Source organism: Rhizopus delemar, genomic scaffold, assembly GCF_000149305.1.
Source record: "Rhizopus delemar RA 99-880 supercont3.8 genomic scaffold, whole genome shotgun sequence".
Taxonomy (NCBI): domain Eukaryota; kingdom Fungi; phylum Mucoromycota; class Mucoromycetes; order Mucorales; family Rhizopodaceae; genus Rhizopus; species Rhizopus delemar.
In genome coordinates, this window is record NW_027137834.1 from 352830 (window position 1) to 377764 (window position 24935).

A 24935-nucleotide genomic window follows, 5' to 3' on the forward strand; every position below is an offset into this window, starting at 1 on the left:
GCTTAAAAATCTCTAAACATTTTCTTATTTTGATTATAAACTCGATAAGATCTTATTCTTATAAAGTGCCTCATCAGTTATTAATAAGAAAAAAATTGGATCAATGCGGATTAAGACGGGTTAAGCAGATTGAGGCATCCTATTTGGAAACCATATTGTACTACCATTTTTTTTTAAAAAAATCAAGACAACAAAAATACCTAAACGCGGACAGCCTGTATTTTCTTTATGTTAAACTATTGTGTATAAACACTATTTGCTAGTCTATACCCTTCAACTTTCTTTATTTCATACCTTAAAAGTATTTTTTGTTTGTGTGCATAAAAAGGTAAAGAACTGAAAGGACAATATAAGATTCTATTATAACTTTATGGTTAGTTATAATTAATAGGCAATGTCAACTTCTTCAGCTGATATAAAGGTCATTAAATATTACGATTGTTTAAGGCGTAATATAAATCTAAAACATTCATTTAGATTACAGAGGCAAGAACAGCGGTGTTACTGCGAAATGCCAACTCATATACAAATCCTAATGAAGCTACTATATGGCTTCTCGAACACTTATTTCGACCATTGACAACAATTAACTACGATGTAAGTATATATTCTTCAGAATATGCTTTTCCTTTTTCTTTTTCTTTTCTTTTTTTGTCTAACAACATGTTATAAAAAGGAATATCAAGTTATTTTTCTTTCTGACAGCGTTAAGTCTCTTTGGGACAAAAAGAGAAAAGAATCAAGAGAAAGTCATTATTCTTCTCCAGCCACAACAACGGTTGTATCCCCTGCTACAGAGGGAGCGCCAACGCCTCCAGTTATCTCGAATCAAACTTTGCCTTCAAACAATCATGATGTATTGGCCAATAAGATGTATCTCTTGACACCCCGTACAAGGATATTAACAGTGACCAAGGAACAATATATGGTATTTATGATTGACCTCAGTTCTAGTTTGGCTACTATCGAAACAGACGCCGGAAAAGTTATGATGGGCAATGCTTATCAAGTGTAAGTTTAGTACACATTTTTAAAACCATGACACTTATAATGGCTTTTAGATTAGAGAATGTTATTTTGGGGTTAGTTCAACCATTTTCTTTAAGCACATCAGACACTTCACCCCCTATTGTGGTATAGTACAGAAATAATGAATACAGCATGCAATAGTTAAATATATTATTAGATGGAGCATATAATACATATAACTGTTATAGCGGAATGTTCTCAATTTGGCTCTAATATGAATGTAATACCCATCTTAGCAGAATATCCCACAATGAGAGTATTATTACAAAATGTTCAAGTCACAACGAGTAATGCAGCGAGTGTGTTGAAAGTACTGCATGAAGCAATTAATAACTTTAAGATGGACTTGGGAAATTTTAGAAAGAAGTTGACCATCAAGAGATCCAAATTAGGCTACGAACTAGATGTGAGAGGCGATCATTCGCAGACAGTTGAAGACGGTACAAACTCGAATTATAATATACCCACTATGGATTCATCAGCAAAACGCCGATCAAAATCATCTGCTACAGCATTGGATACAAAAGAATCTCTGCAGCAAAGAAAGCCGGAAGCAAACAATGTCAATAAGAAGCCGGACAGCCCTTACAATCGTCACTATCATCCCAATCACCACCGACATACCTCTTCAGGAGTGTCCACCCAAACGCTATCTTCAATAAGCACATCCAACCATATTCCCATAACAGTCAACAATACCACCTCTACTACCAGTGCCAATACATCATCTAGTAAACGTTCACCTGCAAAGGATCACCACAGAAAAGATGTATGGGGCGTTGGAAAAACCGGAAGCAATTTATCATATATCCTAAGAGCAGGATTATTCGCCTTAAATTTATTACCTAAGCAAGGCAAACACTCTCTTGTTTTAATAACAGATGGCGTAGTCAAATCGAATATATCTGATGAGACGATCATACGGCAGTTGACTACAGGAGACATATCATGTAGTATGATTCAAATCGGTCAAGCAACAGGCTTCTTTCCTGGACTGAACTTTGGGTTTGTACCAGACAATGAGGTATTGCAGTTTGTAGCAAGCGCAACACGTGGCAGCTTTATGTTTGCAGAAGACTGCGTGCAGATTCCAAAGGATGTGACAAGTATGTTTGCCAGCCCGCCTAACTATTACCATTATAAACTGCTTTTACATGAAACATATCTTGATAAAATCAGTACCACAAGACTGATGGTCAGAAAAAATAAAAAGGGTGATAATCCCGATGCAGAAATTGATGGTGAAGCGTTTAACGCTGTCATGACAGACAATACAGCGGCATCTCATCAAAGAGTATTTCCTTGGGACCCTCTATCAGCACCGATTAGCGAAGACATGGGCTTATTAAAATATAAGGAATACTTCTTGCCAACTGAATGCTGGCATTTCATGAGGGCAAGGTTACGTCAAGGATTCACACTTCATTCTGTTTCATTGTTTGATGAGTCAAATAAATCATCCCTTAAATCGGTATCCACTAACAACATACGGACGGCAGCAAATGAACCAGACAGCTTTCAAAAAAAAGAGCGTGTTGTGATTGTCTTTATCTTACGCTGGCAGCCTCATATGACTGTTGAATATAGAATTAAGTCACTATGGACTTCCTCATTGCGACGTTATCTAAAGAGCATATCACACAATCAAGAAAGACTAATTCATATACCAGAAGATCCCAATTCAGATAGCAGCGATAGTATTTTTAGCTGTATGCGAGCACCCAAAGCAGAAGTCTTGGTCAGAGCAACCACTTCATTCTCACATATGCTACATAACTGGGATTCTTTTCAAAGAAGAAATCAAATGATGGCTGTTCAAGGAGCTAAAACAACAATGGATCTATCTAGTGCGCCTGGTTTTATCAAGGTTGGAAAAATGAAGCGGTTTCTCGAGCGCTTGGCTGAATCAGACAGCATGCTGAAGCAACTCACACAATTCAATCAGACTGAAAAGGTTTACAGCGACCCCACAGATATCTCAGCTCAACAACTGAATCTTCTAACAAAATTCAGCTCGCTTTGGGCAAAACTTGACAGATCAGATCTACGAGCGTTCAACATGTGTTGGTATGATGAGGTCTCTGTGAGCTTGATTCTGAACCATGCCTATTCTCTATCTAATTCCATCCAATTCTATATGGATGATAACTTGGAATATGATGATGCAGAGTTAGCTCTTTTTCAAATCTACGCAAAGCTTGAACAGTGGGCGAGTTTCATGAGCGATGATCGACAAGCGTATATCAAAATCCTCACATCACCTGAATCGCACTCGGTGAGCACCTTGGATAAACACTCGATTAACACTAAACAAAGTACCCTTCGGTTTTGTGAATTAAGAGTAGTGCGAGAAACGGATCGGCTTGTTTGTATTCGACTTCTGTTTTTTAATATTAGTGCTCATCTTCGACAATTGACCATTGATAGCGTTTTGAGCATGCTCAATTGCAAACAGGACGAAAATGTGCCTATACCACTTTTAGAAGCTAGAAATTCAGCATATGATACCCTAGAGCAAGTCTCTGATGTATCACTCCCGAATGCAATCACAAAGAGACCATTATCTAGCCTACTTTTGCGAGATGCTGCACATCTTGTATCAAAACAGAACACCGAGTTTGATAACAAGGCCGCAAAATCACTATGGTTTATTAGTCCAGCGTTTTTATTGACTGGAGAGTTCATTGTGCGTAACTTTTTGCAGCAAAACACTTGGCATTGGGACCTTCAAGATGTACACAGCGGCTTAGAAGATCACAGCAAGCCTTTAGTTCCGCTAATAAATTTAGCATTCGAATACATTGCAATTAATAGATCCACACAAGTAAAAAGGAATAAGAAAATGAAAATGGTTATTTTACTTACTGGTTTATTAGAAATGGAGCATTCTATCATTTAATAATTCATTTGGTCATTTTTACAAGGAGGCCACAACCTCAAATGGTTCTATCTTCTCAATTCAATATTTTATATGGAAAGACAATTCAAAGAAAACGATTATGACTGAAACATGGGTAGAGCCAATGTCGAATGAAGGCACGTTCAGGCTTCAGGATTCAGTGAAAAACGAAGTCTTTGATAAAGACAAGGATATTTTTACACACTTGGTCACATTCGACATTTTATATGCTTTTGGGCATCACATTTTTTCATCTATCGGGGATGCTACAAAAGACCGATTGGAGACAGAGGATGGATTCCGGGAATCTACTAGATGGATGCAACGATCTTCTTTGTTTAATATTTCTTCAGTACTTCGTCAAGGTTCTTTATTATTGGCTTCTTATATTTGTCCGAATTACAGCAGACATTATCATCCTACGGATACGGGAGACCAATCTGCTGCTGCAGCTCTAGCAGCCGTTTCAAATCAACCTCTCATGACACAGAACACGCATTTACTTGAACAAGATACAAACAGTATACTAAGAACGACCAGACGAAACAATAACAATCTAGGAAATCCTCGATCCCGTACAGTTTCTAGATTCAGTCCACTTGGATCTCCACTTACAAATATGGTTCCACCCTTAGTTTGGCATAGTGATAAGAACACCACCTGCACTTGCCCAAAGCCAGATGAATTATTTTGCAATGAAAAAGACAGTATCTCTAAATTGCGACCTGTGTTACGTGACATTGCTCTGCTTCACTACTATGTTGAGCATTCTCTATCCGCTGTCACTGATCGAGGTTTGTCTTTGAGCAAATCGTCCAGTGATGACTTTTGGGTCAATTTGATAAAGGATCTCATCGAGATGAATGAAATTAGTGTTATACAAAGCACGCTCTTTGTTGCACAAAACTTCCGCGATTTCAAATATTTTATCAAGGTATTTGACCCTTCTACTTTCGTATTGATCCTTGTACCTCGTTTGGACGCCATCGTAAAGGGTATGAATCATTTTGATTCTAAAGGCGGTCAAGATAGGCAAAATCATGTATTTGATAGGATCAGCCTGACAATTTTTGAATGTCATCGGCAGTTATCTGGCAATAGCAATAGTCCGCTGACGAAGGCTTCTGTTGATCAAATTAAGGTTCGCCCTGTCAACTCATTATCTTCAAAGGAATGGATAGAAAGCTTAGGTTCTACTCTACGGCCCAGCCTCTTGCGTGGGTATCTTCCAAATAGTTTGCCAGATGAGCCTCTGTCTGATAGAACACTTCGACTAATGCAGAATATCACACAAGTTTACTCAAGAAGCTTTGTGAAATCTATATTTACTTGTCTATTACATGGAAGAGCAATTGATTCTGAAGACTTTGAAAAGGTTTTAGAAATATGTGATGAATCCAACCTGGACATAGACTTGACTGGTTATCTCAATGTACAAACACTGTTGAATAAACGATCGAGAACAAATGAGGAAGAACTTATGTCTATCAATCAACGGTTTGTATCTGTTCTCGGTCATTACTTTGAGCCTGTGATTATCTCAAACTCAGAGTGGACAAACATATACTGTTATCGACCTCCGTTTGCTAAGGTAGGCCAAAAGTTGGGTTTATCCCTGTCTTCGGGAGAAAAGCCAAGCAATCTTGCAGATGTTGTTGTCTGTGCCCAAAATCCGCTCTTTGTTCGTCTCGAATGCACATTTCGTCAACCTTTACCCAATGGTGTTGGATATACTGAAATTACTTTTCCTTTAGATAGTCTGCCTTCATTATATCAGGGTCAATCAGATGATGGAACTCCTTACAACTTTGAGCCAAGATTCATTGGCACAGATTACTCCCCAATAGATTCGGCTGATGATACAACCGCAACACTTCATCTGGTTTGTATGACACTCCCACAATCCGACTATGATCCTCCAAGCGCTTTGTTTTCTCACCTACCCCAGTGTTTGGCTGATAATACAACTCATCATCAAGCGTAAGTAATCCTCTTTTTTTTTTAGGAATATAAATATATATGTGTTTTTAGACTGAGCTATTGTATTATTAGGTCATTTTTGGATGTTGATAAAGCTCACCGAGCAAGATTACCGTCTCTTAGTCAAGACAAACAGGATGCCCTTGTTGAGACAGAAGCTCGGCTTACATGGCTCTTTACCGAAGAAATTATGCACGGTTTACTTAGATCAGGACCTGTAACTCAGAACGTGATTCGGTATATTGAAGCACAACTAAAAAAGAAAAATCCCTTCGTTGACTTTCCTACAACAATGTTTATCCCACTTGCATTTGTCAAAAATCGAAGAGATAGCCGTCGCATGTTTTTTGAAGAGCTTGAGAAGCACAACAATACGCCGTATCGCTTACTGCGTGTAGGAGATTGTTTTTATGCGAGTGATAATGGTCACTTGAGTTCTCAGTTAGATGAGGCAAAAGACGGTGAATCAGTGTTTGATGGTGATGGGTTAAATATCACAGCAAATGACGAAGAGGAAAGCAACGATGAATACTGCCAGGGTTTGGGTATTAGTATACTAGAGCCCGAAACACCCGAAGGGGAGAAAGAAGAGGAGACGGAAGCAGTGGTTAAGCAAGAACCTATTCACCCCCAACTTTACTGGCTGCTGCTGATACCTCAAGCAGAAAGTGTGCAAATTTATTTTTACTCCAAAATGCAGCAATCCGTCAATCGATCTGAGATTATTCGTGTGACAAAGTCCATGGTAAATGAGGTTATGGAGCGCACTAATAGATTGGCTTTGTTACAACATTTGCATGATTCTCGCATTTGCAGGTATATAATGAATACATACATTTGTAGTTAATATAGTATTTTAACTTACAAGTTTGCATGCTTTAGTAAATATCTCTTTGCACCAGTTGATGGAGAAAAACAATTTTATTCTTCAGATGAGGAAACTTCAGAAGACGAAGACTATGCAGGAGCCACTAGTGACAATTTAGTTGAAATTTTGTCTACATCAGGTGAAGAATCTAGCTTTTCATCTCCAAGGAAATTTTTACCTGGTCAATTTAAGTGCGACATTGTGTTTACGAAGAGATTCCCGCTCCATTGGAGACTACAACCAAATGCTGCTTTGAACAAGCTGATGACGGATACATTGTTGCCTTTCCTAGTGAAAAACAAGTCGGGCATGTTTGTGATCTCACATAAAAATTCAGTTGTTTATTGCTTCCTTTCAGAAGTTAATATAATGATTCCTGATAATAACCTGGAACCATTTTCCTTTGCTGCCGCTGACGACAGCATGCTGTACAACCCTGATTCGCCTTATGGATCGTCATTCATTACAAATGAGAACAATGTCCTTGGAACGTCTCATACAAGAACTCGTCATCCATCACACGTCTATTCAAAGTCCTCACCACAAGGAAGCATTGCTAGTGAGCGCCAACAATCGAGTCCAAAAAATAGCCCCAGTTTGACAGATATAGGTACTTCTGCTTCTTCTCCAGTGACTGGGAAGAAATTTAATAGGCAACATGAAGGAAGAGAACTTGTACTTGAGGTTTATGGTGTCGAGGCGGACTCATATATCATTGAAGGTCTTGTTGAAATGATTGAATCCAGAATTACCTCAGAAATCACCTTGAAGGAAGTTCAGCAATTCTTGATTCGTAATCCTACCACAAAATTATCTCGAGCTGACGTTGATTTTATCTTGCCCATCGAAAGGGAGCCATTACTACAGAAGCAACTTTGTATCCCATTCTTGATAAAAAACCTCGTGCAATTTTTAAAGATTCTTAGGAAGAATATTTTGACATCACCTTCTCTTCATGCTCTCTATTCCAATTATCTTGCAGGCACTATGAGGCGTCATCATGGCTTAAGATATGGTAGTGGTTACTCTAGTTTAGGCGATTCATATCATGCAAAGAATGAAGACACAGCCAAAGGCGGCACATTTGAAGAATGGTCTTGTTTAAACCTATTATTCTATTACAACTATCTCAATAGAGCACCTGGTACATATCTACCATTTGAGCAAAGAGTAGGCGAGGGTGTCGCCGGTATATGTTTGACAATCGTGAATGAGGATGATGCTGCTCTTTCGAAAGTTGTATTCGATAACACTGCACCAAACGTTAAAAAAGGACGTCGGCTCACTTTAAACACACTTAAAGATTGCTTTAACTTTGATTTTGAAAAAAGCCGCAATCATTATGAGGGCTACAAGATTTGCATTGATATATGGTCTTATAGCAAGCTTGAGGTGAATCATATTTATGATTTTATTTTCAAATGTTTTAAACAAAGTATTTGTGATCATATGATTGAGACAGCTATCTCATATATTCCACCTCACGTCTCAACGAGAAAGGCCAAATTAGAAGAAGAGTTCAAGACGATAGCCTCTTTGATTACCTATATTCTTGAGCAAGCCATTCAGTGGGAAAGTCCAAGCGTCAAAAAATGCTTCCGCTCAATTAGCTTAACACCATGGTACTTCGATGGCCTTGCTGCACAATTGAAAGGCGATCTACAAGATATTCACGTTTCGCTCGATCCAGTGATTGCAAGAGCACGTCTAACTTCTGATCTGACTGATATAATGAATGACAAACCCAAAAAAATATCTGAACTCAATTACAAATTGCATAACCCGTATGAATTCTATGAAAAAGTTTTTGAAAATTCATTACTGTTGGAAGAGGATGAGGAGGAGGAAGTAGAAAATGGTCAGTATGTCAAGGGCTTTACTCGCTTAAAGCAAAGCTCTTCTTTCAAATCACAGAAAGGAACATCGAGCGGTAAGAAAGGACAACATGATGGTAATATAAAGCGTGCATCAAGTCAAGCAGATAGGATACCACGAGAGCTACCTATGTATGATCACAAAAATTATAAATACCTGATTATTAGTGGCCTCCCCGAGCTATATAGTAAATATTCGCTACCATCAAGCCGAAGATTTAGCATGGAAACTATGGACATGTCTCAAAGATCTCGAGGTCCAATGAATTCTATTGAAGATGAATTATTGCAATTCACTAGAAAAGACTTGTATTTGAGAAGAGAAGACACAGCTAGCATTCATAGCCGACAAGAATCACTCGCATCAAGTACGTCCAAACCTTTGCCCAGCTTTATGTCGAAGCATAAAACAAGCGAGTTTAGAGACATGCCCCACTTGCACAGCTTTATGGTAATGACTATGGATGTAGCAGAATTGACTATGTACTCTTATAACTACTCTGATACTTTCGCAGAACATATTTTCAATACTATGTACAAAAATGTTGTGCAGCAAGAAACTAGACATATGAGCTTAAACAATATATTGCACCAAAAGATAGGTCTCTTTTATCACACGGAAAAGATGTCAACAATCCTGTCTCACAACAACAACATGATGAATAATTTGGGAGCTCCACCCATGCTATCCTCTAATAGCAATTCTGCAAGCAACATTGGTACACCTTTGCAACATAGTGCACTAACTCAGATTCAAATAAATTCAAATGCAAACAGCACAAGATCACCTGGCTTGGCCAACACTATTGTAATGTTAGCCCAGATCGACTCTTCGTCATCAATCCCCTCCATCGAAAGCATGGCAAGTTCCACAGAGCATCGGCAAAGCAATACAAAATCGGGCAATTCTGTTGTTGTCAACTTTGAGAGCCTGAAGCAACTAATGAAGAACACATATGAGTTCAATGTCCGGTATAAGTTTCAGCAGCAGCAAGGAGCTATGGAATATGTATCTGGAGTAACTCGTAGTATTTTTGACACCGTAGATAATGCTAGGTTGAGCAAGACAGCCACTTCCAAATCCACCAATGGATCTACAGTTGACGTTCTCTATTCAGCAGCAAGGACAGCAAACGCAAACACAGTTTTAAGAGATACCTACGCAAGATCAACTGAATTAAACAAAATCCCCTACTCTAGCGATTACCTTGTACGACACGGAGAGCCATATTTGCACGTATATCTTTCGAGATCAAAACCTTTGGAAGCTCATGAAAAAGCATTTAAGGTTTATACAAAATGGGCAGAGCGCTATTATGGACCTGGCCATACAAAAACAATTGACGAAATGATGACCGTAGCGGAACTGCAAGAAATTTTGAAAGCATCCAGATTACTGCATTTCTGTCGAACACCCATCCTTTTTTCTGACACGATCACGCATTGCGCTTTAGGATGTGCGCTCACAGATAAGCATCTCAAATTGGAAGAGACAACAGCTTGGTACGAGAGACTTGCTCGTGGATTTATGAAAGAATATGCCTCCTATTTGGAGAGTATAGGAATGCACTTGATCGTGTATGGCCCTTCAAACAATCAACAAGATGAACTAGAAGCCTATCTCTCACAATTCACAATTGCAGAGAGTTATTCTGTAGATTCTCCTGTGGTCTACTTGCTGCAAGTATTTGAAGGTGGTTCGATCATGTGTGAAGCTAGACTCACTGGAGCTTTCGTATCAGTAACTTTATATACTTTGCACCGTCGATATGGTCGCCTCCAATATTCACCTTACTCTCATCAAAGCAAAGAAGTTGGTAGAGAAAATTTCCAAAAGTTTATGGCTGAATGTGATGATTTCAAACAACGAATTCATGTTAACTCTTTTGTCTTTGATTTCCATCTAAGATATATTCAACGCAGTTTAGATGATGTTGAACTATTACCGTCCAATCTAGACTTATTAAGTATAATCAGAAAGATAGCTTCTGTCTACAATAGGCCTGCAATTTACGCAAGAAATAGAATCATTCAAGATTCTTACGAAATGCCTGTTGACGGAGCGTTAGAGGGTCTTGTTCCTTGGATGTTGTCTTCTGGTTCAAAGCTGGGGCTGAAGACCCTCAAAAGAAAAGATCAGCCTGTTGCTTGCTTTGTATCTGCAGATGACCTCTCATTTGATCTTGGCCCACAGAGTGATAGCATTGAAGATACTCCTTTCCGTTATACTTTACTTATTTGTCCTGCAGAGACACATGGTAATGATATGGATAATAGAAAGTGGAATGATAGTGTAAGCATACATCAACAAGGAAGTTTTGACATGACAGGTCCCAGCCTAATAGAAAAGGTTTCTGGTCAAATTCCACAGAGCAATGAATGTAGTTTATCTTTACAATGCTTTATTCTCATTACGTATCGTGGCATGGATCGCTGCACTAGCTCAGAGAGGTGTCAGAGAGCATGGTCAGAGGTGTTAAAGGTCAAACCCAAGCGATACAACAACCTCTTTGATGAAGTACTTGAGCCAGAGACAATTACTGTAAAAGATGTTTTTGATGCAGCTAAAATCAAACTGAGTAATATAGCTAATAAGGTAAGTGATATGCCATTTGTATCCCATAGTATTGATTATTTCTGAAGGCTATTTACTTTTATCATCGTGAAAATGATTGGAATAAGTTATATGAAATCACGCTTCCTCATCCGTCCAATGACACTTCACCACATGAAATGATGAATTTAGCTGCTCGTTTTGGTCCGATAGATTTATGTGATGCAGATCCAATATTCTCAAAGCTGCTTAAATTGAGAGGTTTGAACTGGAATAATTTAATGGATTATTTAAAGCCTTTCTATGCCGGTGCATCTGGAGAGATTCATACAGCAGACGTGAGGCAGCTACTGTTGTTTGTTCCTCATGTTCCTGTCTTCTTTAATTTAGAATACAAAGTAGATGGGTCATTTAGTATTACTATTAATAACAGAGAAGATAGACAAGCTTCTGGTATGTTGGATGAAGAGGAAAAAACAGTCATCAACCAGCTGGCTACTATCATTTCTTACTATATCTGGAAACATATCAAATAAACATAAAATTAGCAATGAAAGTAAAATGTTATTTTTATATATTTGTAAGCTCACAAATTGACACAGACTGAGCAAGAGTATGTATTGTAGGAAAGACTGGCATTAATGGATTATGATATAACTGGATTAATTACGTGAGCGAATCTCAATACCCTTCAATTAAAAAATAATATAAAGATAATACATAACTTCTCTTAATTGGCACATATGAGCCTTTCTTATAATCATAAATTAAGGAAGGAAGCAATGAGGATAATAAGTGTGAAAAAGTGAAATAAATCGATTCAAGTCAACAAAAGGAAAAGTTCAATGAACATAGTATAAATCCTTAAAACAGCTATATATACATCAATCATTTGTATTATCTTTAGCTTTTTTTTGTCTTCTTGCAATTATACATGTAGATTGTTATTTACGCCTTTTTCTTAAAAAAAGTTCATTATATTATATTTGATCTCGATTTCTTGTAAGCAAAAGACGATTGTGAATTTATCATTTATGTCATATTGTTCTATAACCTAGTCAGTATACCAGTTACATATTATCATAACGTTTACAAAGAAAGCTTATACAGTTCTTATCGAATTTGTTCTCCTTTCCTTCAAGTTGTGACCTTTTTTTGTGCTTAGCAAATACCTTTCTTCATCGCCGTAGGTAGTTTATATCATACCGCTCTATTCTTACAATAATATCAATTGTTAGCTGTGCATGTCTAGAAGATACTTCTTGCTAGACTACGACAAGTAGTAGCTTTCCCACTTCAGCAGGGAACAAGAACGATACAGACTTCCAACTTTTTTGGAAGCCATTGTATTAGATTTTGCGACATATTTACTTTTTCGTTTAGTATGTCTAAGCTTATCTTTGTCTTCGATAATATCTTAATCGTTTTCTTATATTAAATTACCGAGCCACCTAAGTCTGTAAGCATTCAAAAATCATGTTTATTGACCATACCATCTATTTTTCTTTAATAATGATTGTTATAAAGTAAGACTAACCGTTTATCAAAAGAAACGGTTTAAAATCATATTACTAATAATGGTTTGGAGAAATTTATAAATAAAAACAAAAAATAAGCACCTTGTATCAAACAACTGCTTCTTTCAAAATGCTTACTAATTATTGTGAAAGAAATACTGTACAAGCTTCCTCTGGTATATGGTACTTGATAAACAGAGTTAATAAAACCTTTTTTTACTATCAAACCTTCAGAATATTATCAATATCTTTGACCATGAGTGTAAAAGAAACAGCCAAGTTATCTTCTGTTTGTAAAACAAAAGCCTTCTTTTTGTTTAATGCCAAAAACTACAGCGCTTGGTAGTATTCAATTTTGCATATGGATATATTGTGTAACCTTTAGTTATTAGTATCTAACTACTATTAAGCAGCATTAGACAGACATCACAGAGGGCATTAACGATAGGCAATATAGCACAAAATAAGACACTTTCTTTTGTTTATTACATCTATATGGTAATACTATTTTGAAAATACTAGGGGAATGTTTGCATTTATTAAAAATTATTATGTTTTCAGAGATAAGGAGTTGTATGAAAAATGATTTATAAAAGCTAACAAAGCAAAATGGAAAACAAATGATTTCGATATTTTATTGATAAGAAACCATTGATGAATAGCAAAGAGCCACGTATTTGAATAACATCCTTTTTGTAAATAGCTTCTTTGGAAAGTATGCATTTGATTTGTTTTTTTGTTTGTTTGTTTTTTTGTTTTTTTTTTTAAAAAAAAAAAGATAATAAAGAATCACCCTTGAATTGCTCTTATAAACACTTTTTCAAGTCTATAGGATATGAGTGGTACCCCGAAGGGCGTTCCGTTCACTGTCAGGTTCTAAGTCTATGTCTGGAATGTTCTGCGAAAGATATACCCTATTTCTAGGGATCACCCTCTCTCAAGCAAAGCGTGACCGGGTCTGTTACTTCGCTCGTTGTAGCTTCAGATGTAAAGACATCATCCGTCTACCACTAGGATGAACAGAGCGGGTGTTACTTTTACTTGAGTTCGCATTCCTCCTTAGAGCTTACAAGTTCCAGCAGATCATCGTCCCATCCTGCCACAGATTTTAGAAGCATAGCAAAGAGGTCATAAAGAGATAGAAAGAGAAGAGATTACAAAGATAGAGAGACTACCAAAAGAGAGCTTTTACAAGAAAGGATTGTCATCAAGCGGACCGTGCGGACATAACAATAAGTACAAAAGCAGCTTTAAAGAAAAACCATTTATATTGACACAGGAGAGCATAAATTGTTGAACTAGAAAAAAAAAAGTTAATAAAAAAGATAATTCTCCTATGAACAATACTTTTTAGCCAAAGAGGCAACAAAAAAAATCATTCTTGACCAAGACCAACAAAGACAGAGTAGGCTATTTCAAGAATGTTAATAAATTAATTACATAGCATAAAAGAAAGCTTTACCATTTTATGAGGCCAAGTTATGATTTCTTTTTTAACCATCGAAACCAATGGAATGACGTGTTTAGCATTGAATGAAACCAAAGAGGTCATAGAACGATAAACAAAAGAGAGCACACCAACTTTTGATATTAACTGAGACCATATGAAGAGGCAAAGAACAGATGTATTATGTAGGTTATATATTTGCACGTTGATTAAAGACCAAGTTAATAGTAGATGAAAGATTTTAAGAGGTCAAAGAGAGAGAGAAAAACATGTTTGAAGCACAAAAATAGCAAAAGCAATTGTTTGAGAAGAAGTGTTCTTGACAAAAGACCATAATAGCAAGTTTAAAGTTGAAAAGACAAAGTATTTAGGCCATCAGTTTTGGAGAAGATTGATTGTTTGATGAAGAAAGAAAGAAAAAAGTTTTGGCAAAAAGAATTCTTTAAATATTTTTTTTCACGTTCTTGATGAGTCATCTTCCTTTTTTTTTCACATTTTTGATGGTGCATTTTTCTTTTTTTCTTTTTTTTTTCTTATATTTCTAAAAACTTTAAAAAATTTGTTTATCCATAAAGGAATGATAAACAAAAGGACAAAGCCACACTGGACTAACGAATAAACAAATCCAAAAAAATATATGTTTGATCACAACTATTGATCTTTCTTATATTGCATATCCTCTCACTCCAAGCTTTAAATAATAATATTTTTTTTTAAAATGAGCTTTGTATTCTAATGGACAAAGCAATTGTGTGCTTGCTTTTTTTTATTTGTACAACCGTTATCTGCATAAAATGTGTATAGGATTCAAAGGCCTACAGTCTCTTTTTTCTTTTATTAAATTCATAACCATGATTTAAAAAAGAGAACATGAATTTTTCTATATTCAAATCATACTTCATATGAAAAGACTTTTCTTTTCTTTGTTTTACTATAAAAATAAACGCGATTTTTAATTTGGTTAATTAAAAAAAATAGGGGATAAGTCTATTCCGAATTCCGTGTGTAACAATTTTCATCATGTTTAACCTACACCCTATTGTTCAGATACTTAAATAAAATCTCCAAATTATCATTGCAACATAGCTCTACATTATTACTATTATTTTTTATCAATAACTATTAAAGAGAAAATAAATGATATAAACAATGAATATGTTTTTTCACATGTAAATTTTTTTTTCTCCTCATTGGAGATTTAAAGATTTTTTAAGCTTTAGAAAGATTGTTTATCTTTTCTCTATCGTATATTTTAAATGAATCGTTGTCTCCTTCCTTGTTACTTTCTGTAAGCGAATACTTTTTTGAAATTGAATATAATAGCCTAACTACTGAATTGAACCGTTGATTTAATGGCGTCGAGCATTTCTTTTGGCTTGTCGTAACATGACCAAATGCTACTAGCCGATTCATCGGCTCCTGATTAATATTTTCCTTTTGAAATATCTGTGTCGACTACAAGCGTAATGGACTATCAGTAATCAGTGGGACAGAAAAAATAGGATTTTATTTATTTTCAAACTTACGGAATTTATATTGCATGGTGTACGCCCTTAATTCACCACAGAATAAGTTGAGACTAAATTTTTTAATGGACGCTGTAGTTTAGTATATATATAAAAAAAAGATACGTAAAAGTCGGATTGAACTTTCATGGTTGTTGACTACTATAGTGTTTTTTAGTAGCAGAATTCGGTTGATGAACGGATATTAGAAAGAGAAAATGTAAAGCACAGCAGGGCTTTTGTTTTTGTATAATCATAGAATTATCGTCGGTGTTATGCGGCCGATTAATTTAGCTGACATAGGCTAATGAACCTTAGCCGAGAAAGCTATTTACAAATATTTCTTAATATTCAATTGAAATTAACAGTTTTGTAATTAAATTCTGGATGTCGTGAATCAAATCTCGCCGCAGTGGATTATTTTAAATAAGCTTAATTGGGTGGTTGATTTTGTGCGTCTGTAATATATACATACATACATAGCTTATTAATGAGCAATAGAATATATTACTTTCGATAATTAGAAACTTGGCTCAATATTTCCATTGTAATATTGTATGGATAACAAATGTGTTGGATTGGTAATAATAAGCAAGACAGAAAAGGGCTAGGATTTATTCATTTATCTGAGCCTCTATACTGAAGAGACAATAAAATTGTAATTTAATATAGAGAATAAACAAAGATGATTAGACTAAATCCTTCTTTATGTTATTCATTTTGGTGTATGTCTGATTAAACAAATTTAATTTTGTATGTTCTGCGATGAAATAAACAAAGTACTGTAAGGCGCCTTTTTTTTTCTTTCTTTCTAGAACCCAATTGAAGAAGCTTTGCTTACAAGTAAAAAAGGAAATTAAGAGAGGTTAATGTTTTTATTAGTAAACTGGCTTCCCTAATGCATTGTTATATCTGTTAAAAAAAGCCAAGAACGATCAAAACAACAGTATAGAATCATATATATTCTTCTCTTTCTTGCCGTTATTGATCATAAGTATACTGATATTGGAAAATGTCTGCTAAAAGAAATGTTTGCACTTCATTTGGTCTTACTTTCCTCAGCTTTTTTTTTTCTTACATATGAATATTCTGATCCCCAGAGGCTTATTAGCTATTTCTTATTATGGTAACTCTATCTAAACCTACTATCCTCAACGTTTCACCATTTTTTTCTTTTTTTTATAAAAAATTGTATAATATAAAATAGCTAATGTTATTGTTGATAGAGGTATTCAATTGCTAGAATTCAATTAGAGAAAATAGTGTGCTGTTTCTGAAAGTTCTTAAAAAACTTGGAAAAGTTGGAAATGCTTTTTATTACATTTATACAAAGTTCAACTTAGAGAGTTGTAATAATCAGCAATGGAAATTTTATGATTGTAGAACAGTATCGAATTGTAATGTACAAAATCTCCTTGACATATCCTGCGTTGAATTCGATGAATTTAAAGAGTTGAATAGCATCCTAACATCACTAGATTTCACCACTACTTTGAATCAAGGTATACACGCTTATATATCCAATTCATACATTGTTACAAACTCAATAATTAGATATAAGCTTTATACTGCTCCGCGCTCCTTTACATCAAGGTATTAAGTGGAACACTGGCCGAGTATTCAACTAATTTTTGCGTGTCATTATCTTCCTGTTAACCTCCCTTTGTTTGGGCTTCTAGTAATTTAGACCTCAAACAGTGTTTAGTGTATCAACGTAAACGATGTTTTCTGAAATTAAGAGCTAGCATTTTATCGATGTTAGTTAGTTATTCTAGAAGTCCACTTGGTGAAGATATTGATTAGTTCTTTTCAATCTTATTGCTTAGTGTACATAACTTCTCTTAATTGTGATGACGGAGTCAAAGACTCTTTGTCACATTCCGCTGAAGAAAACGAATGGATAACATTACTTTTCCAGTAGTCTCTGCCACCTATTCTATCTTCCTCAGGAAACTGACTATTCATCAACATCATCATAATATAAAGAATTTAAAGAGTACTTGCTTGATTCAGCAATCAACTTAGACATCTTATTTTGCAGCATGCTAATTTCCATACTCTTGGTGCTGAAGAATATTGAAGGAACCCCTAAACGCGTTTTAATTCCAAGCTGACTCTTTTTGTATAATTGACTGTGAAATCCAATCTTGCCGATTGCTTTGATGTCCTGTTATCGTGCATTTCTATCTCCTTTTTGATCTTTACGAATATACACATGTTGCCTAAGTAGTATACTAGATGAATATCTCCTGACGGACAAACTCCATTATTGCCACAGTGTCGTGTGCCACTAAAGTTTCAACTGCTTAAAATTTTATGTTTGTTTATTCAATCGGCTTTGAGTGGCTCTCTTCATGATCGAGCTTGCTGGATTCTCCCAGCAATGTCTAAAGTGAAAAAGGCTAATTCCTTTTGCATCTCTATTTCTCAAACATTTAAAGTTAGAATAAGGCCAAAGAATGCTTGTTGCAAGATCCCGTCTAGCTCTTCCCTATCACAGAACTAATACGTTGTTAGCCTGCGGTTTCTTTTCATTTGATAATAATTTATACAGAGTATCACAAGAAAAATCCTTATTTGTCTATTTGTTTATTTTAATCCTGCACTTTATCGAACTTGATTTAGAAAATGTAGCTTAGAAAGAAAAAAAAAGAGTGGTAGATGAGAAAAACAATAACCAGTTTTAGTATTATTTTTCTTTCTGCTTTTTTACTTTTTTTGTTTTTTTCTATATAATTTTATCATAACATCATGGGCGCACTTCCTAGTTCAGAGTACAATCCATATGATTACTATTATCGACCCACCTATGGATATAGTCACGGGTACGGCAATGGAAATGGTTATGGCGGTGGATATGGAAACGGTTATGGAAATGCTTATGGAAATGCTTATGGAAATGCTTATGGGAATGGTTATGGATATGGGAATGGGTATGGAAATGGGAATGGATTTAATAGTGGGTATGTAAACGGGTACGGTAATGAATATAACAATGGGTACAACAACAGATATAATGGCAGCGGATACGAGGTAAGGCCTATAGTATATACTTGCTTGAGTACAATATTGGGTTTATATTTTTTTGCTAGTACTATCAAAAATACAACAATCCGTATTACAATCCTGCTACCCCCAACAATTATTACTCATATTATCCTTATGGAACACCGACAAATTATGGCTACGGTGCACCAAATTACTATAGTAGTACACCTTACAATAACAATGTGTACGGTTCACCATATCCTTATGGCTACTATCCGAATAACTACTATCAAAGATCTTATTTTTAATACTTTTTAAGTGTGATGTATATACCAGGATCAAAAAGGAAAAGAATTGTACACTTGCATAAATTTCATCACTCCAAACAGCATCGACAAACTTCCTTTGTAATATTATTAAAGAGAAAAACAACCAAAATCTTTTTTTACCAATAAAACAATCATCTTTTCTACTTTTGTATTACTAATATTTTTGATTTAAAAAGGTACTTTATACATGAAAACCAGAATCTTGAACAAAGTCAAACGGTTGTTGACGTTACCCCTTCAAGCATAATGGACACATTTTTTTTCACGTTGCTATTAAACTCTTAAGAGTAAAATAAAATAAAAAAAGGATTGGCGTATGTCAAAGTGAGTTAACTGTTGCTGTTTTTAAGCCATCCGAGTAATATGAATGTTGTGAAGCTTTTGCTTTATTTTTGTGATACAATAAAAATAATAAAAAGCACAGACTATATCCCGTTTGAACACTTCTTTCTTCACTTTTCTTTTCTTTAATCAAAAAGATAAAATTAAACATGACTAACAAGTGGTCCATCCAAGTAAATACACTTTGTCTTTCATTATGGGATTTCAGTAAGGTTCATTTTGTGTTTAACTGTTTTTATTAATAGATTCCTGAAACACCTTCCCCAAACTATATTCTTGTCAAGAATATTTCTTCTAAATCAACTGAACAAACAGGTATTTGCAATAAGCTTAAATTTTAGGAATTACATTCACATACATATTTCAGTAAGAGAATTCTTCTTGTTTTGTGGTAAAATCAAAGAGTTTGAGCTGAAATCGTAAGTGAAGAGAGAGAGAAAACTATAATAAAAACAAGAGATATGAGTTAAACATTATATAGTGATGACGAAGATAGCAAATACCAAATTGCTTTAATACACTTTGAGCGCGAATCTGCTGCTAAAACGGCATCTCTTTTAAGTAATGGTAACGTATAAATATTTTTGTGATGCATACAGGAATTCCAACAAGACATATAGCCTTGCTTGATGATAGCCATATAATGGCTTTTCCTTATTTCGATATATCTTCAAGCGATGATGAAAACGGCATTGATTCCGAGCACCTTGAAACTCAAGAATCGAAACCGAAATCTCGCATTGCAGCTGAAATATTGGCTAATGGTTATATACTTCATGATCATGTTGTTGCTAAAGGTATTGAATATGACAACAAATATAATCTTTCTTCTCGCTTGACTAGCCTTTTGAACGCATTACAAACCAATGGTAAGCCTTCATTTATGGTAACAAACAAAGAACTATGTATCTTACGTATACCGTTTAAAGTTAAACATTTTGAAGAAAAATATCGTATTTGGGATAACGTGATTAACATTGACCGAAAGTATAAACTCAGTGAAAAAGCCCAAACGGCTGCTCAAACAGCTCAGGATAGAGCACAAGTAGCTCTTCAAACACCAACAGGTCAAAAGGTTCATGAATTTGCTAGTCAAACACTGGCTCAAATTGCCGCTGTTCATTATGAAGCAAAGAAAATTCAGGTAAAGAGAGAACATTATAGTTTGAAACTTCGCTATTTCTAAAATTGGGTATTTCATTTCGTACAAAGAGCGAAAGGTTAAACAATCACAACAATGGAACCTCTAATGACACCTCTGAGAAGCCTATTGCTGCCCCTGCTCAATAAACGCAATCCGCTTTATATACGTATGATTAATGGCTATTTGTACTTTTTTATAAGAAAAAGAAAGAAATAAAGCTGTAAATGCTTTTGGTTAATAAACATTTATTGTACTTGAAACAATACAATACTGGAGTAATCACAGTAAATTGTAACAATGATAATTCAAATATCTTCCTTTTGATAAAATCAGTGCAGTTTACTTGCTTCATTTGATCGACCAAAACAATTTTATATTAAATTAATTGTAATAAGAAAAAAGAAAGTATATAAACAAAACTGGTTCAAAAAAGTAGGTTGCTAAGAGAATTCTCAGATGAATTAATATGTGCGATTTTTTTTTTTTTTTTTTGTAAAACAAGCATATAAAAACCCTTTAGATAAAGTTCATTTCAGCCAAAGCATATATAAAGTTTCGTGTAATATCCTGAAATAAGAAGCAGCTAAAAGGAAATATCAAGGGTTTATAAAACATCGTATCTTTAGTAATGTCAAACTATGACTGTGTAGCTTTACCACCAGTAACTGTAAAACTATAGTGTTACAATGCTAATACTAGTCTGATGATTTATTAAAAACTTTGGCTTTGTATTATCATTTTCTGAATTACCGATGGCAAATTATTTGCTTGAGATGATACTAAAGTAAAAACCACATCAATCCCATTAATTATTTCTCATATACACTCTTTGCCTTGAACAATGTTCTCAGAAGCACCGAGTTTGGTTTACAGTTTTAATAAACGTACAATCTGGATTTTTTATTGTCTTTTTTGGGCCATAATGGCACCACTTATTTTCAAATATTCAACTTTATTCCTTAACAAGTTGAAAAGCCACAAGATGGAAATACAGTTTTATAAGCTTGAGAATACTGCTTGCAAACTAAAAAGTATCAGAAGAACTTTATTGTAGCCAATGTCATTTATCCTTGTTTGTATACAATTTTTAATATAAATATATTTATTTATACTATAAGCTTTATTATGAGAATAAGCATTTATGAAAGCAAGTATGTAATTCACACCATTATGTCCATGCTAATCCTCTTTATTCAGCTTAAAAAATTACTAGTAAGCTGAGCTCTTTGTAAAGACTGAAAGAAATATATCAAAGAACACTTAGACAAGAACCACCTGCATACCAACAAGATTGACTCTTATCTTTAACTTAATCAGATTCAAAAAAAAGTACTACGTTTCTTTCCATTAATACCCTTCGAAAATATATAACATTTTCCCAGTTCCGAAGTTACAAGTCATTTTTAAGTAATTTATAACCTTTTTACTCTTGTTCTTTTATATCATCTATAATATTGTTCTCTGCTGAACAACACTCTGCCTTTGCCCATTTGTCTTGCTCCAAAGATCAAAAGATGATCATTTACTTTGATGAAAAGTCTTTCTTTCCAATGAATCACAAGGACTTGATTAGAAAGTTATTACGCTTTACAGAATTGGGGAGTGCATATTTTGACGAAGAAATGAATGTGTCTATTAGAAAATGTAAAAAAAAAAGTTCGTAGTGTACTTAAAATGAGCTTAATGTCCTCCTTTTGTTACCATTGCATAGTGATTGACTTTCTATTACTAACAGATCCTTTGTTATGGGTAAACTTCACTAGAATAGGTGCCACAGACATAAATCAAGCTTTGAGTATGCTCTTAAACATCACTCTTTGTTTAGTATCATCTAATTGCTTGTAGATCAAGCACCAAGACTACTTGAAAACTCCACAGATGACAAAATATGTAACAAAAGTGAATAGTAGTTTTTATGCTTTCTAATGCCTATGATAGCTCTACTCAGTACACTAGTTAGCTGCCCTACACAAACCGAGGTATAAACATGTTTATAGCATATATATAATAGAATATTTCACTTGATTAACCTGTTTGTAGCAAGCAATACGAGGAGAAAGGATCATGAAGCGATCTTGCTTTATACGTAGCCTATTTCCCAACAAGCAGATTATATTTTTTAAAGAAGACAACCATACATCCAACATCCTTTATGTATTGGCTGCATTTACTAAACTCTTGCTCCATCAGACATGTTGGATCCATAGTCTAGTACTCATACAAGTCTGCTCGTTCCGTATGTCGTCAAAAGAGCTCGAGGATGCATCTGAACTTGTACGTCAAGTCAATCAATTGTATGGAAATACAGAATTTGTGCCAGTTCATTTTTACCACCAAGACATTGATGAGGACGAGCTATTGTCATTTATGGGTGCAGCCAACTTTAGTTTGTGCTTGAATGAGCCTCCACATCAACCGAATCATCCTTTTTTAGGCATGATCGTTTTTGTAAAGGATCCCTCAAATATCACACAATTAGCCAATGCGATTCATAATGCTTTAGTAAAAAGCATTTCATCATCCAATGTTGAATAAAGCACTTGACATAATAAAAAAAAAATAACAATAATAATTAATCGCTGTTGTACATGAAGCATCGTGTATAAATCACTAATACAGTCCAGATTATGATGTCAATGCTCCCTCTAAAGTTTATTTTGCCATATAATACATTTCTTGTGTGGAGAAGCACCTCTTTTTATGTCAAAATTTCAACACCAGTTTCTGTGACAAGCATATACCCTGCTTCCCAACATGACGCTCCTCAACTACGTTGGCTTAAACCTCCACTTGCCTCGAACGACTCGACCGGTTTTTTTTTCTCTTTTGCTACAGGCCTATTGAATTATATAATTTGCACTTTCTGCCAAGTTCCTTCAGCGATCCTCTCTCTGGTATTTCCTGAATTACACCCTCCGGCTATTAACTCTTTTAGCTGCTTCCATTCACTATTTCGAACTATGGTTCGATTAGAATATGAGATCTAATGGTAAGCCTTGAATATACGAATGATAGAGGAACTCCCTTTGGCAAGGGTGTGTCTATTCCTTCTACACTTTGACTCAAGTGAACACCGCACCAAATGGGTTTTTGTACTAATGAAAGATGTTTACCGATATGATCCTTCTTAAGGCTGCCTCGTAGCTCAATCTCCTAAAGCTGTAACTGGTACAAAAGGAAGATACAACAGCACTTTGTTAGTCTGTTTCGAACAAGTACATGAAACTGAGCTTTTTACAAGCTTCACATAACTGCCCCCTTTCTCTGCTGGCTCCCATGAGTCCTCATTTCGTTTTCATAGCCCTCCTGCTGCTTTTGATCGAATCTTTCCACAGATTCTTCGACGGTACGGCTTTCACATATGGGACCATTAAATGGTTCCGAAATCTAGCCCTTGGCCCCTTAGGCGCGATGCCTGCTACTTATCCTGTTGTTTTTGAGAAGTCGTGGACTAACTTCTGGCGTTCTTCCATGTCACACTGCACACGGACGGTACTCTGGCGAACTTTTCACTCACTTATCTTATAATCCTCTTCTGCATTGCCTCATTCCTACAACCTTTTCCGGCCCTTTTTATCCTCTATGTGAAGTGGAAGACACTGATGAACATTTCCTGTGTATATGTCCTCTAAAACGCCCGTCATAGTTGAAATTAGCCTCTAGATTCCTTTTACAACCAACCTCTCTTGGTTACAAGCACATCTCGCTCCCAATGGCCTCTGAACTGAAGGTGCTTCTCCAATTTTCTTTTGATCGATCGACTTTTGTTGCCTGTACTGTATGGGTCGTTATGGCGAATTTACTGAAAATTATATTTGATTATACTACTTTCTGGCCTGATGAGGCTACAGCTAGGGCAACTTCCTTCCTAAAAAAATCGACTTAAAAAGCAAAAATCGTCTGAATCTACGTAACAGCACGTAAATAAGATAAAATCTTTTTGTACTTTATCAAATTTTTTCCAATTTAAATAATGAGCGACCTCTACCAATACCTGAATAAAAACCTTTTACATTACTCGGTCACGTGATTTGCTACCGTAAAAATCCTTAGGATTTAACGGTATCCTCGTATGATGACATAATGGCTTTACGACGTCATCTTTTGTGTTATTACAAAAAAAAAAAAAAAAAAAAAATATCGGAATGTACACTGGTTTATATAATTTCAGCCTCTAACTTTATAACGATGACTTTTTGCGGCTTAAAGCTTTAAAACTTCCTCTAATAATCATCGATTCCTCTGTCATGCTTTAGCTTGGCCAAGCTTCCAGTTGAACAGAACAACTGCACCTGCTTACAAGTGCTCATGGAGTCGACTGAGTGGGTAGTAATGACAATATCGAAGAATCTTTGGTACTTTCATGGCTTAGTATAGACCATTGCTATCATTATCTGATTACACTGGCCAGTGTAAGAAGATATGAATTTCTGTTCTTCATGTGTCAAGTGTGGTGTAC

General features: G+C 35.3%; 5 protein-coding genes across 5 annotated transcripts; 4 read left to right on the forward strand and 1 right to left on the reverse strand.

Moving 5' to 3' along the window:
- Positions 1-370: 370 nt before the first annotated feature.
- Positions 371-11740, forward strand: RO3G_10368 (uncharacterized protein; the record flags this gene model as incomplete). Its single annotated transcript, XM_067664953.1, has 10 exons — positions 371-373; positions 478-597; positions 677-1011; positions 1062-1134; positions 1187-2034; positions 2209-3853; positions 3906-5908; positions 5981-6653; positions 6777-11246; positions 11294-11740. 10 exons carry the CDS (start codon positions 371-373, stop codon positions 11738-11740), a joined length of 10617 nt encoding a protein of 3538 aa, XP_067521054.1.
- Positions 11741-18424: 6684 nt separating this feature from the next.
- Positions 18425-18969, forward strand: RO3G_10369 (uncharacterized protein; the record flags this gene model as incomplete). Its single annotated transcript, XM_067664954.1, has 2 exons — positions 18425-18706; positions 18766-18969. The coding sequence occupies 2 exons, from the start codon at positions 18425-18427 to the stop codon at positions 18967-18969; spliced, it is 486 nt and encodes a 161-aa protein (XP_067521055.1).
- A 512-nt stretch (positions 18970-19481) lies between these two features.
- Positions 19482-20622, forward strand: RO3G_10370 (uncharacterized protein; the record flags this gene model as incomplete). The annotated part of the gene is made up of 6 exons (XM_067664955.1): positions 19482-19505; positions 19578-19647; positions 19700-19751; positions 19814-19899; positions 19953-20476; positions 20545-20622. 6 exons carry the CDS (start codon positions 19482-19484, stop codon positions 20620-20622), a joined length of 834 nt encoding a protein of 277 aa, XP_067521056.1.
- Positions 20623-22322: 1700 nt separating this feature from the next.
- Positions 22323-22681, reverse strand: RO3G_10371 (uncharacterized protein; the record flags this gene model as incomplete). Its single annotated transcript, XM_067664956.1, has 2 exons — positions 22323-22441; positions 22648-22681. 2 exons carry the CDS (start codon positions 22679-22681, stop codon positions 22323-22325), a joined length of 153 nt encoding a protein of 50 aa, XP_067521057.1.
- A 33-nt stretch (positions 22682-22714) lies between these two features.
- RO3G_10372 (uncharacterized protein) lies at positions 22715-23011 on the forward strand (the record flags this gene model as incomplete). Its single annotated transcript, XM_067664957.1, has 1 exon — positions 22715-23011. One exon carries the CDS (start codon positions 22715-22717, stop codon positions 23009-23011), a length of 297 nt encoding a protein of 98 aa, XP_067521058.1.
- Between the last annotated feature and the right edge of the window lie 1924 nt (positions 23012-24935).